The following is a 13,065-nucleotide window of genomic DNA, read 5'->3' as shown; positions in this document are numbered from 1 at the left end:
TTTAAAAAGTAATTCTGTTATGAAAATTAATCTGGTTTCCTTCATAGGGAAATTTTTAAAAAGCAACCTCTTAACTTCTTAAGGTTTTTATCTACAAGTTAAAATTGTAAGTACATCCCTGAAGATCAAAATCATAAAACACCTTGTTGAGATCATGTGTTCATTTAACACTGGAATTGTTTCAATTTGATTTTAAACACCTAAACAACCCCATATTTTCCCATCATTTTACATTCAGAGGATCTGTCATTTTTAGAGTTTATCTTTCTGAAAGAGTTCAAAGTGTACTCTTACCCTTACTTGCTCACCAAAGAAAAAGCCAAACTTCTTTCTTATGTAGACAGGTACTTTTGGAAGTGTAAAAATACTCCTCTCCTCCTAGGATAATTTGGATTCCTGGTCATTGAAAATGCTGAATTTCAAAAGAAAATACTCTATCATTGGCACACCTTCCCTGAAATCCTACGGCTGAGCTGCTGAGATAAAAGAAGAAAGGTGTCAGGCACCTGTTTCTTAAAAAATACCTGGAATTTAACCACCATCCCGGAAAGGAAAAGTTTGATCAAGATTGGTTTGGGGGATGGGAAACATTCAAAGCAGAGACTGGCCTCTTAATTACACTCTGAAAATAAACAAAAAACGAGCAAGTTATTTCATTTACTCAGGGACTCAGTTACAATTCTTGAAGGACCTCGGAGGGCATTCAAGATGCTGCTGACAAAGTCAAAACAGCAAGCAGCAGCATCTTCCATTTTATTTTATTTTTTTTTAATGTGGACAGAATGGGAGAAGTAATTTGCTTGGTTTTCCACTGCTACAGAAGAAAGTTCTCTCTCTCTCTCTTTTAATCATGCTTCTCTACCTGTTTTACTATCTCAGAATCTAAAAAGAGTCCCAAACCCAAAAGGGGGTAGGGGGTGGCTGGGATGTGAGAAGGAATAGGTTAGTCTTTATTTTTTATTGAATTAAAATTGTATCATATCCTTTTTATTTTTTATTGAATTAAATTATATTATCTTTCAAGGATATAAAAACTTGTTTCCTCGCCCCATCTCCTTTTTGGAGGGTAATAAAGAGTTTTATCTAACCCCAGAGCAAGGTTCTCGCGATTTCCAGGACTGGCGCTGTGCATCTCCTACTGTGTCCAACAGGGGGCGCTGGTCACGAACCTGCGCCGCGGCTCAGCGCCGCTTCACATCTGAGCCGGGTTCCAGCCCCGGAAGGCGAGAGCCGCTCGCGGGGTCGAGTACAGAGCTTTAGTCTTCGTGGATAAAAAGAGATTAAAGGCTAAATTCTTTTTTTGGGTGTGTGTGTGTGGGGGGGGGGGAGGGTTATCAATTTTAACCAACTACGAAAATGTAGAGCTTTTTATCCTTTGATGTTCTTATAAAGAAACTCCTATTGGTTGAGGAATTACACGGTTTCTGAGCCAACACTGCAGCTACAGTGTGGGGGAAATTATTTAATTAAAAATATATTTTTCCATCTGTTCACATGATCTTTTTAGAAGTACTTAAAAAGCTGACACTGATCCCTTTGGCCTGTTAACCCTGCCCTAAGTTTCAAATACTTTAGCTATTTCGAAGGCCCTTCTATTAATTTGAAGGGGAAAAATAAGAGACCCAAATATTTAAATCCCCCCTAAACATTTACTGTTCTGCATCCTCCTCCTTTTTTCCCTGAAACAGTGGCTTTTGTGTGATTGACATATTTTACAACTGCCGATTCTGCAAAGCCAGGTATAAATGACAAGAAGTGGCTCTAAAAAAAATCTGATGTTGGACTACATAACACCCATGTATAAGATGAAATCTAAATAATATTGTAATCCACCCACCCCCCATCCTAACTTAAAAAAAAAAAAAAACCTTCACCTGTATTTAAATAGCGTGTCTTTAATTACAGCAGTTGGGGATGCATGAGGCTGAAATGAAATTAGCAGTCATTACCAGTCCTTTAACTCTGTGGTGCTTTTGATCAGCACTAAATTAGCTTTCCAGTCCTAACAAAGACTCTACAGCAAGCAGTGGGCTGTAAATAAGACAGCGCGACCTGCCCTCAACACCTTTTCTCTTGTCAATCATAGCTCTATCATTCAGCCCAAGATTAACCTTTATCTACCAAATTTAAAAAAAAAAAAAGAACGAAAGAAAGAAGAAAAAGAAAAAAGAAAAAGGAGGCGGGAAGGAAAGCCCCCTGACCACCACATATCGCAGTAACAGAGGTTCCTAAGAGGCCCCTTTAAATTGTATTCTAATGAGCTTGTGTCAGAATCTGCAATTTCCAAATCATCCCCCCCACCAGCCCCCAAGACCTCTTCAGTATATTAGAAGAGTCAGAATGCTGTTCAGGTAGGAAAAGAATCCCTTTCTCCGAATTACTAATTGGGCATGGGCCACCCTCCATAGGTCAATCTGCCAATAGCCTCTCTATTAGTCTAACAAAATTTTGGGAGAGGAGGAGATGTTTGAGGAGAAAACATTGATAATTTTAAGGCATATACATAAGTTTCTGGGATGAAAACAATCAATTTACTCCACTAATAGTCTCTAGTTTCTAAGCCTGCGGAGAAAAACCACCAACAGCAACAACAAAAACCCAGCTGCTTTTCCCAGTACTGAATTAAGAAAGTAAAACATTGGGTCAGATTGCCATTAGAGGGCGCCAGAGAGCAAGCCCCATCACCTCTCGCACAACTTCCCACAGAAGCCCTCCTAGCTTCCAGCTCCGCCATGCTCTGTGATTCCTTCTCTCAGGTAATATTTCCTGCTTATCCTGTCCTCTTGTATCTCTAGCCCCCTCAGTGTCAATCTCTATAAAGAATGAGGTATTGCCATGTCCCTTTCCTTTTCTTTTTTCACACCCCGCCCCCAACTACCACCAAAATAGTAAGATGCCAAATGAAATAGTAGCAACCCCTTAATGATATGTACCTTTGGGCTCAAATCACTCTTTCCATTCTATGTAACCCTGGTCTGGAGAAGGATTTTTCTGTAGGGATGAGCTGCTAGAATTGCATTTTTAAGATGGAAGCCTGAAATTTTCATTTCTGCATTTCTCTCTGGGGGCTCACGGATTTCTTCATTTTCAAAGAAAAAGAGACACATACACCCTTGCAAGGCAACTGATTATGTTCAGCACTAAAACTGTTCAGAAGAGAATAAAATAATGTCTTCATTTCTGCATTTATTAAAGAAATCAAAATTAGCATTTAATTCCAAAAGTTAACGCTTTCAGACTTAAACCTGCCTGTTAAATGCCTGCCACACAGGGTGTATTTCCAGATCTCTTAAAGGTCAAAAGAAAAAAAAAATAGAATGAGAGGGGAAGAAAGTGAGTTGGGGGGGTGGGCGGAGAGGAGTGAGCTAGCAGTGAATGTCAAAGTTGGGTTGCAAGCTACTTACATGTCCATGCCAGATCAGGGTGTTGTCTTGTAGCAGTTTGATTGGCAGGTAAAAAAGCGAAAGAACGTGAGGGCTTCCTGAGCCTCTTGTCAGCCCAAGCTTGATCACTTCTCACCGGACAGAACGAGTTGAAGGAGCTTGCAATTCCCCTCTCGTCCTCCATCCAAGGCACTGTGAATCCATTTCGGCTTTTCTTCCCCCCAGTCTCTCCATCAGCCTCCTGCCTTCACCCGCTTCGCCTTGCACCAGCCTCCAAGACCTAGCCTAGCTTTGCCACTGCAATCCCCTGCAACAAGAAAAATCGTTTATGGCTTAAAACCCCAAATGGCTGATTTTTTAAAAGAGAGAGAGAGAGAGAGGGAGAGGGAGAGAGAGAGGAGTGAGAGGGTGAGGGGGAGAGAGGGGGAGCGAGAAGAATGCACCCAGAGAACAACAAAAAAGTCAGTTATCCTAACACTGCTCTATCCCCCCACCGTACAGAAGAAGAATAAAAAAAAAAAAGCTTTATGTTTTTTCAGTGGGTATTCAAAGATAATTTGATGCCATTGTTTCTGCTACAGATGGTTCTTTTAAATACAATAACACGGCTCTTTGTGCAGGCTACCCACAATAAAAATCGAAAGCGTTCCCCTGAATAACCATTTTGTTCTCTCTTGTATGGGGCCAACAAAAGATGCCGTGAGGTAATGGGTTCTGTTTATTGAAGCCATAGAATAGGGGTTTGATAAAGATTTTTTTAAAGCAGAAGACCTTGCAAGGTCGGGCTGATCTCTTCATATTTTTTTTATTAAAATATTTGTCCAATAGATTATTCCTTGGTGCAGCTGCAGGTTTCCTCCTCAATTTTTAATCAGCCCAAACATCTGTCTCTTTGAGGAGGCTTTAAAAAAAATCTGCAATTGTATCAATGGTGCAGTAACCTTATCAAATCCTGAGTTTTTAGGCTCAGTGCAGGCAAAGGCAATGGAGTTTCAATTCCATTTGGGGTGGGGTGAGATGGGGTTGGGGGAGAGGAGACACAACAACCCCAGACGGAGCAACTGAAGAAAATGAGGCTTTCCTCCCAACCCCCTCCCCACGCCCCTGTTGACCATGCACAACTTGCATGAGTCAGACACAGATTACTGAGGACTTGAGGTATCTCTCCTGATCTCTGCAAGCTCCCACCCCTGTGTGCATGTTGGACGGGGGGGAGGAGGGGGCTAGGCATGTTTTCTTACCATGCTTGCCTTCTCCTCTGGCTAGATCTCCAACCCTGAAAACCTAGGATGGGAGCCCAGGGGGAGGAGTGGAACAAGCTAAAGGCTAGTCTCTAGCACCCAAAGGGTCCCATTCTTGGCTCTCTTTCATTCACTGTTAGCTAGCTTTGACTCATTGATTGCTATCCTGCCAGGGGACTGGTGGCCACAGCCCGCCTGTTACAGCGCCCCATCCCCTCAGGCTTGTTCTTACAGCCACCCTGCTTCCTCCCCGGTTCCATGCGCAGCCTCTGCCTCTCCTTAGGCGGGCAAGCCCTGCCACCTAGACCTAGCCGAGGTCAGTATCAACTTTGAGAGAGCCTCAAACCCTTAGGCAATGAGGGTGCTGCAGGGGGAGATGGCTAGGTGTGTCTACCTTTCTATAGGAAGTAACGTCAGGGCTCTCCAGGCCTCCAATTGCCCAGAGTGACAGTAATCCACTTTCATGACTTGTGCTCTGTATGTTGTCACTTGTGGCAAGACAATAGTCTGGGAAAATGGCTTTAATCATAAAAACAAGTTTTCATTGGGTTCTCTTTCTCTGCCCTTCGCCCCATTTAGTCTTCCTTTTCTTCCCACAAGCCAGTCAAAATAAAAGAAAGATAAACGCTCAAATGAATCCCTTGACAAAACAATCTTCGCTTCTACTTTCCCTCCTGGAAACAATAATGTTATTGGTTTACATCTGGTCTTGAAGTCATCTAATAAGGGATTCTTGGGGACTATTACTTAGACACCTGTTACAGCCTTCCCTATGAAACTTGAAAAACAAACGCAAAACAAAGGGGGGCAGAAAATTAAACAAATTTTCACATGGTTGTTCCTCAATAATTCATTTTATATGTCAGGGCGAACACCTTAATATGAGTTTGAGAAGAATGAAAGGGCAATACCAAAAAAGTTATGCACACCCCAACACTCTCTAAATCAAGAAAAGTGTGTTTGTATTAGTAAGAGTCAGTGTGTTGGGGAGGGGAAATGAAGAGTGTAAATCAAGAGCCACCTTTAATAGAACAGGCTAAGGAGTGTGTACCTGTGACTTCTGGCACCGAATGAAAGGTAGGGAGCATTATGCAAAACTGAAAGTCAATAGTAGAAACACTTCTTAACAACTAAAGGAGTGGGAGAGGGCAAATGTAAATATTTAATCCAGTGTTCATAACTTTGCACTAAAAAAGTAATCCACTGAAATAACCTGGAATGATCTCTTCCTGCTTCCCTTGTCATATTTTTTTCTGAACATCAAAACTTATAAAAGATGCCTCAATCTGATATGTTTCTTTCTTCTTCTTCTTTTTTTTAATGAACTAAAAGAATCGGAATTGCCATCCTCTTTCCACGGAGGGAGGGGGCTTGGGGCTGAATCTAAATCTGTAAGACAGGAAGGCATCAGTGAGTAGCCTAAGATGACTAAAGGTGAGTAAACCTCACACGTTTTATCAATTAAATCTATTCAATCCCAGCCATAAGGAAGTTTAAAATCTCTCAAATGACCTCATTTTCTTGTGAAGGATCAGGAAGATCGTTTTGTAGGCAAGTCCCCTAAAGTCTCAAATGCTGGAATGCAGTGACATTCTTTCTGACATGGGGGAAGCCTCAGCCTTGAAATAAAAAAAAAAAGAAAGAAAGAAAGAAAGAAAAGTGTAATGTGTTAAGGTGAAGGGCCAAAGGGACAAACTGCCTTGGTAGGTGAGGGAATCTAGAACGAGGCCTCTGCAAATGGAAAACTGCTTTTAAAATAACCTTTCTGTATTCAGAAACTAAGCTGACCGGTCAGCTCCTTTTCTCAGAGCAAACACACACTACCAAAAACGATTCTAAGTTGTGGAAAGGGCTTTCTGACGAGGTTGGGGAGTCCATGTGAACCGAGTTATGGGCGTTTATAGGTGGCTCTGAATTGGAAACTTCACTACTGAGACGTGCTTTGGGGCCAAAGCAGCGCTCTCCAATTCTGCAAGCGCGAAGCTGTCCTGGGGAGATGTGGGGTTTTACCCCAGACTCCTAGACTGGGATGTCGGTGAGTGAGGGGCATTCAGCACGAACGACTCAGATTGAGGAAGGATGGAAGGGAGGGAGGGCGGGAGGAGGGAAAGATGGAAGGAAGAGAGAAAGGGAAAGGAAAGGTGGAAAGGGCATAAAAAGGAGGATTTATGCGAACTAATGGCAGAGAGGATTAGCAAGAGGGGCACCCGGGACCTGGTTTTAAATTGGCGAGTGCTGCTTGTAAGGAAACACTGTACGCACGATCAGGGTCTGGATGTTCCAGCGACCCAATGGCCATACACATCACGACTTTCACAGAGATGGCATAGTGTCATGCGTTAGCCACCAGCTACCGTGCAAGCTACAGCTTCCTTCTCCCCAGTCAATCATCCACTAACTGGCCGCTGTACCCTCTCTGCACGTGGAAGTCAGTCGGACCGGGACGGCTCGCGCCCCCGCCCCCCCCCCCCCCCCCCCCCCCCCCCCCCCGCCCCGGACCCTCGGCCTGGCTCGGGCCCTGCGGGCTCGGCCTCCCGGCGCGGGCTCTCCCGGGGCCCGGTGGCGCGGGGCGGGCGGCGGGCCAGCAGTTTCTCCCCTGCACCCGCCAGCGGGGCTCCATAGGAGCGGCCGCGCCAGGTCGGAGCGGGCGGCTGCTTCCCCCATCTGTGCAGGCTTATAACGGCGAGTGCTATTAAATATACCACGGGACTAGGAACGTGTTGCTCCTCTCAACTCGCCCACCTCGATGCCATTATTCACTTGGACCGCCACTTGATGCACACTACAAAATGGGCAGCGCCGCCAGGCAGACGTCTCTGCCGGACACGACCCGGGGAAGGACGTGGTTTTGATGCCAGCTCTGCAGATTCTAAGCTCTAACCCAAGAGAGCGAGCGCGCGTATCAAGGACTGGAAGCCTTATTTTTCAAAGCCTCTGGAATAAGCTTCCAGTCGGAGCCTCGCCCTTCTGTCCCCCCATCCCCCCCATCGGTCCTTTCCGTGGTCAGGGAAACCCGAGGGGCACCTGGGGCTGAGGGGGAACGAACGATCCTTCTCAGACCCCGCGGACCTTCTCGGTTTTCTGGGCCCGGCGGGATGGGTCAGCCTTGACCTATTTCGCTCGCGTTGGTAAGCGGAGGCTCGGCCGGCGGGCCGGCGCGGGTTCCCCTGAGCCCGGCAGGAGCTGCGCCCCCATCGGCCCGCAGGCCCTCGCGCGCCGCCCCATTTCCCGCGCTCTCCGCCCAGTGTTTCAGCGCGGATCTGTTCGCGGCCCGCGAGGCCTGCATCGCCCGGCCCGGCCCGGAGAGGGAAGGTTAAGGCCCCTTCACCGACGGACGGGCGGCGCCGGCCGAGTGAGTGGAAGCCTGGGTCCTCGGGGCCGCCTGCAGGCCCGGGCTTTCCAGGCCGCCCTTCCCCACGGGCCTCGCGGGTCTCTGGGCTGCTCCGAGGCGCGGGCCGGCGGGTGGGCGGGCAAAGTCCCCCCGACGCGAGGCTCAAATGTCTAAGTGACATTGGCAATCGCTGTTCCTCCGCGGGAGCGCACAGCGTGGCCAGTGTGGTTTGTTCTCTAGTGCGTCGCGTGTAGAAACGCGAGCTCCGGAGAGTCCTGGGAGCGTTCGGAGTCGTGCATCTCCCCGAGGCCTGGCCATTGGTCACCTCGGGGCTCCGGGGACGGAAAGTCGGGAACCGAGTTCGCGCCAACCCGGCGGCGGCGCAGACGCGCCCTTTCGGAGGAGGGCGGCCCCTAGGCCCGCCAGCCCGGCCTGGAAAACCCAGGTGGCAAAGGCGGGAGTGCGGGCTCCAAGGTGGCCTGCTTTCCTAGTGGCCAAATATTCAGCAGGGTCTTCCTTCCTCCCCGCGGGAAAACTTCTGAACTCTCTCAGGTTCCCTCAGCCTTTGTTTCATGCTAAGGCAGTCACCGGGGTCTAGAAAGAGGTGTGCTTTTATAACTAAGAGGAAAGTTGGAGGAGCGAGTAGAAAGGCCTATGGGGCGCATTCATCAATAATGTCTTTTAAATTTTCTTGTTATAGGGGTGCTTGGCTCAATGGGAAGAGCGTGAGACTCTTGATCTCGGGGGTCGTGGGTTCTAGCCCCACGATGGGTGTCGCGATTACTGAAAAAAATGAGTAACATTTAAAAAAAATAAAAATTCTTGTTATATGTGAAATGAAGTTATACAAGGAATCACACGTTTTGTGTTTATGTTAACAATATTAATTTTAAAATGTTAATTATTTAAAATGTACCACACATTTTGTGGCTCTTTTCCCCCCAATTTCTTACTTTACCAATAATTCAGAGTTTCAATAAATGGAAATTGTTGTCTCTAGGCTCTCAGCCTCTGAGTAACAGGGTAATGGAGTAAGGGGAAGGGACCATGGGATCTTTGTCTTGTGTCTCTCTGGCATATCTTTACCAGTACCATACTCCTGAAATTGCTTCTTGCATCAACCTAAGATACATTAACTTGCATTTTGGAAAAAAAAGCGCGTCATTTGCTGGACTTCAAGAATAACCTAAACTGGGGATATTTTCCAAATGTACACCTTATGCAATATTGTAACTACCAGTACACCTTTGGATTTGATAGGCTTATATTTGAACCAAAATTCACATAGTGTAGCCCCATAAGCACACTTGCAGACCCAGGGCAAAAGCTGCATGTATATAAAAGTTTGAAAAAGTATCCCAAAGTGTGTTGATTATTCTTTGTTCCTCTATTTCAGAGGCCCAAGAATAGGCAGTTGGTCTGGGTGGCCTATGGTACATTCTTAGAGTAAATATTGCGATGGATTTTGGGAGAAAAGGAGCATAGCACTTAGGGTTTTGACTGTGGAAGGGAGTTAATGATCCCAGGAAAATGATTTTGGGCAAAATTTCTATTTACACTTCCCCTTCCAAGCCCTTCTCCTATCATTCTCCCTTCACCCTTGAAGAAAAGAGCAACATTCTATTTGCTTGAGGGTAAAGAGAGGAAAGGAACTAACCGTTAGTGAGCATCTATTATTTATCAGATATTTTCTCTTATCTAATTCTCATAATAATCCTATAAGATTGGAACTATTACCTCCCTCCCATTTTTTTTTTTTTTTTTTTTTTTTTTTTACAGAGTAAGAGAAGATCCAGCTGGGTTAAATATCTATGGTTACACAGCTGGGAAATAGTAGATCTGGGTTTCAAATCTAACTCTATAATTCTAAAACCCAGGCCAGTCTTTAGAATCTGGTGGACTGAGTCCAAATGGACTCCAGCAAGCATCATTGGGTTACTGACTGGACTGTTGTGGGTACAGGAGGAAATTGGTTGTGAATAGTGTGTGGCCTTGTCTTTTTCTTCTTTCCCTTCTCTGGATGGCAGCCTCTTAATTTTGGCTCTCCTTAGGATCTTTAGGCTATGAAGAGGTTGACTTGAGGCAGGGGTTATAAAAGTCTAGGTCTTTTTCCGTGCCATACTCAAGTTGGACCAAGAGTGTAAACTCAATTTTCTGAAGAGACATCTCAGCTGGCATCAGGTTTAAGGCTAACCATAGGCTGGCTTGAGCAAGGTAATGATTTCATGAGGACAGACTCGTATAGGTCAAACTAAGTATCACTCTTAAAACCCCAGCCTCAGCAACCAAAAGGGTGGGAGGGAAATATAGTAATAACAGAACACATGACTGCTAATTAACCTTATTAACAACCGCAAACCAGGGAACACTTACATTTTTATTTTCTCAGAAAGGCAATTAAATTTTTTGCCTTCTAGTAACTACCTTTCCCCTTCAGATAATCACCTATATCAAAACCACCCTTTAAAAGGTCAGTAGAAATTATTTTTAAGACATTCAAATATAAAAAAAGTATTGTTATTTTAATAGGCACTGTGGATAGTTTAATTTGTATCTTGTATTAAATTAAACATATGGTGAACAGGGTATAATAGATTTTCTGTAATTTAGCTGCCAATGTGGCAAGAGCAGCCAGTTACTCTCACCAGCAGACTTGTCAGTGGTTTGTTTACTAGCTTATTTGAATTAAAATAAAGCTTCGCTTCTGCTGACTGCACATCATTATCTATGAGACCATAATCCTGCTAGCAAATCCTATATCTTCCAGAACTGGCTCTTTTGTTTGGGATTACTGAGAGCTTAGCCTATAACAAAGAGGAATAAGGCATCCCTCTCATCCTCATAATTAAGTGTGGGGACTAATTTAGAAACAAACCCAGAAAGATGTACTATTTGGAGTTATATTTCTATACAGAAGGAGGAGAAACAGGGTAGGCCAAACACCCGATTGTTAACAGAATGTTTAAACTATTAAGCAAGTGTACTACAGGAATCCAGCTTGTTAAAATTAAGAGCAATAGCAAATAAGGCATTGATGGCCTTTGCACGGGGCAGTAATTCTGTATGAAGGATCTGAAGGTATGTTTGGGAAGAGGAAGTATTAGGGTGTCAAGTAGGAAAAGATGTGCTGTATGCTATGTGAATGCAATTTATTTTGTTCTTCCATCATTCTAATAGGCCACATAATTAATAGTTATTGTTACGAGCAGAGTTATTAAAAGGCTAAATAAAAATAACACTTTTTATGCACTAGAAAAATATAACTCATTAGAAATTGTTAACATTTACTTCCAAGGTGCATAAAATGTAGCAAAAAGAAAAGAATGGATGATTTTTCTTGGCTCTTTCCATTTACACAAAATAAACTCACTTTCCATATGCTCAAAGCAAATCTTCATGAATTCTGGCAACCCAATTCTATCTATGTTTAAGGAGAGAATTTCACAACTAGGATGTACATAAAAACAGCTTTTACAATGCACAATCCATATATAAACTGGTGCCTGTTTGTTAAAGAAGAGGGAAAACACAAGGGTTGATTTATCAATGTCTTTAACATTAATTGTCACAGATGGGAATTCTGAGGACCTCTGTGAAACCAAACCAGACCCTGGTGAATTATAAAGCAGGTCCTTAGACTTTAAAAAAAACATTTAGGCAAAGTGACAGTTCAGAACATCTGTTAGCCTTCTGTCTGAGTATAAACTAGATGTCATGGAGTGCACAGCTGTAGGCATTTTAGGCTTTTTTGCCAACATCTGTCACAGCAGTACAATAATATAGGTAATTATCAACACCTTATATAAACTGTTTGCTATTTTAATTTTTAGAAAGAGTAAAATTAGTGTTACAGTCCTTGGCAAAAATAATTGAAATGAATAGAATCATTTTTCCCTCAAAGATAAATAAACGAACTGATAATTCTTTGAAAACACACATTTTAAATATTTTCTGCAGCCAATATTGGTATTGTACTAAGCAAAAATTCTAAGTGATTTTTTTTTAAGTAAAGGCAAAAATGCAAGTAAAACAAGAGGAAAGGTAGAAAGAGGCCGGTAATTTGCGATTCAGAGCAACCAAAGACGGCGTTTTGTGATAAAAAGACAGAGTTTATTAATACCCCACAATTGTGGCATTAACTGATTCCATATTCATAAAGATTAAAAATTCATTTTATAATGTCAGTACTGCAAAGTCTGTAGTAATGAATCACAAAAATTTGTCTTCCTCTTCTCTCCTTGCTCTTCTCAGTCCTAGAAATTTGCAGAGAAATGGCATATAAAACTGTAATTCATATCCTGCCATCTTAGTAACTAAAGTTAATTTGAAAAGGGTCAGCACATCATATAAATCCAAGGATCCTTCATTATTTTAGTGCCACCTGGTTACGGACCATCTACAGTGCTCATCCTAAGATACCGGGCATTATTGTCTCATATCTGATTCCCTTGACCTATCCTATAGTTGTTTTTCAGTTTAAAGAACTCGAAGCAGCAAGACTATATTCCAAAGCACCTGTTCTGAGGAAGATGCCAGTCAATAATGTCTTATTGAAAGACCAGGCCCAGCTAGAGGAAATAAAGGAATTGAGCTGCAGTTGGATTTCATCATCTAAACATGCAATGTAATCTTAACCAATTCATTACACACTCCTTTTGTTTCCACTACAAAAGGGATGTTACCTTTGTCAGAGGTTGTAATTCCAGTATGTTCAAGCAAAGACAAGGGAGAAATTGAAAAACTGCTATCAATTCTACCCATAGCCAGGAAGAACTGTAGGGTCAGAAGGTCATTATCACTGTCCCTTGTACAGTTTAGACTAGACCACAGAAAGCTAAAGTTCCACACTGCAACAGAAAGGTACAATAAAGGGGATGCATACAAAAATACTGCGTGAGAATAGGAGTAGGAAATCATATTTTTGTTTTTTTTAAAGATTTTTTTACTTGTCAGAGAGAGAGAGCACGCACAAGCAGGGGGGAGGTGGCCAGGCAGAGGGAGAAGCAGGCTCCTGAGCAAGGAGCCCAATGTGGGACTCGAACCCAGGACCCCAAGACCACAACCTGAGCCGAAGGCAGATGCTTAACCGACTGAGCCACCCAGGTGTCCC

At 43.6% G+C, this 13,065-nt stretch overlaps 1 protein-coding gene and 1 long non-coding RNA gene across 4 annotated transcripts in view; one reads left to right on the top strand and one right to left on the bottom strand.

Annotated features, from left to right (window-relative positions):
• LOC113916824 overlaps positions 1-13,065 on the bottom strand; it is a 507,068-nt gene that overhangs the window by 38,460 nt on the left and 455,543 nt on the right. For 2 of the 3 annotated variants that reach the window (XR_003518048.2, XR_003518047.2), the window contains exon 7: positions 3,405-3,690. Coding sequence is in view for 1 of the 3 variants with exons in the window: in XM_027583874.2 (XP_027439675.1) it covers positions 3,405-3,567 (163 nt within the window). In the remaining 2 variants the exon portion in view is untranslated. Of the gene's footprint in view, positions 1-3,404; positions 3,870-13,065 lie in introns of those variants that run through there. The other variant, XM_027583874.2, reaches the window with a different exon arrangement.
• Positions 1-13,065, top strand: part of LOC113916825 — an 87,159-nt gene that overhangs the window by 1,635 nt on the left and 72,459 nt on the right. Inside the window, exon 2 of the long non-coding RNA XR_003518049.2 lies at positions 383-2,756. This is a non-coding gene — a long non-coding RNA (uncharacterized LOC113916825). The remainder of the gene's footprint in view (positions 1-382; positions 2,757-13,065) is intronic.

The sequence above is a fragment of the Zalophus californianus genome, chromosome 1, assembly GCF_009762305.2.
Source record: "Zalophus californianus isolate mZalCal1 chromosome 1, mZalCal1.pri.v2, whole genome shotgun sequence".
Lineage (NCBI taxonomy): Eukaryota > Metazoa > Chordata > Mammalia > Carnivora > Otariidae > Zalophus > Zalophus californianus.
Note: the sequence above shows the minus strand (reverse complement) of the source record. Positions and strands in the feature narration are given on the sequence as shown.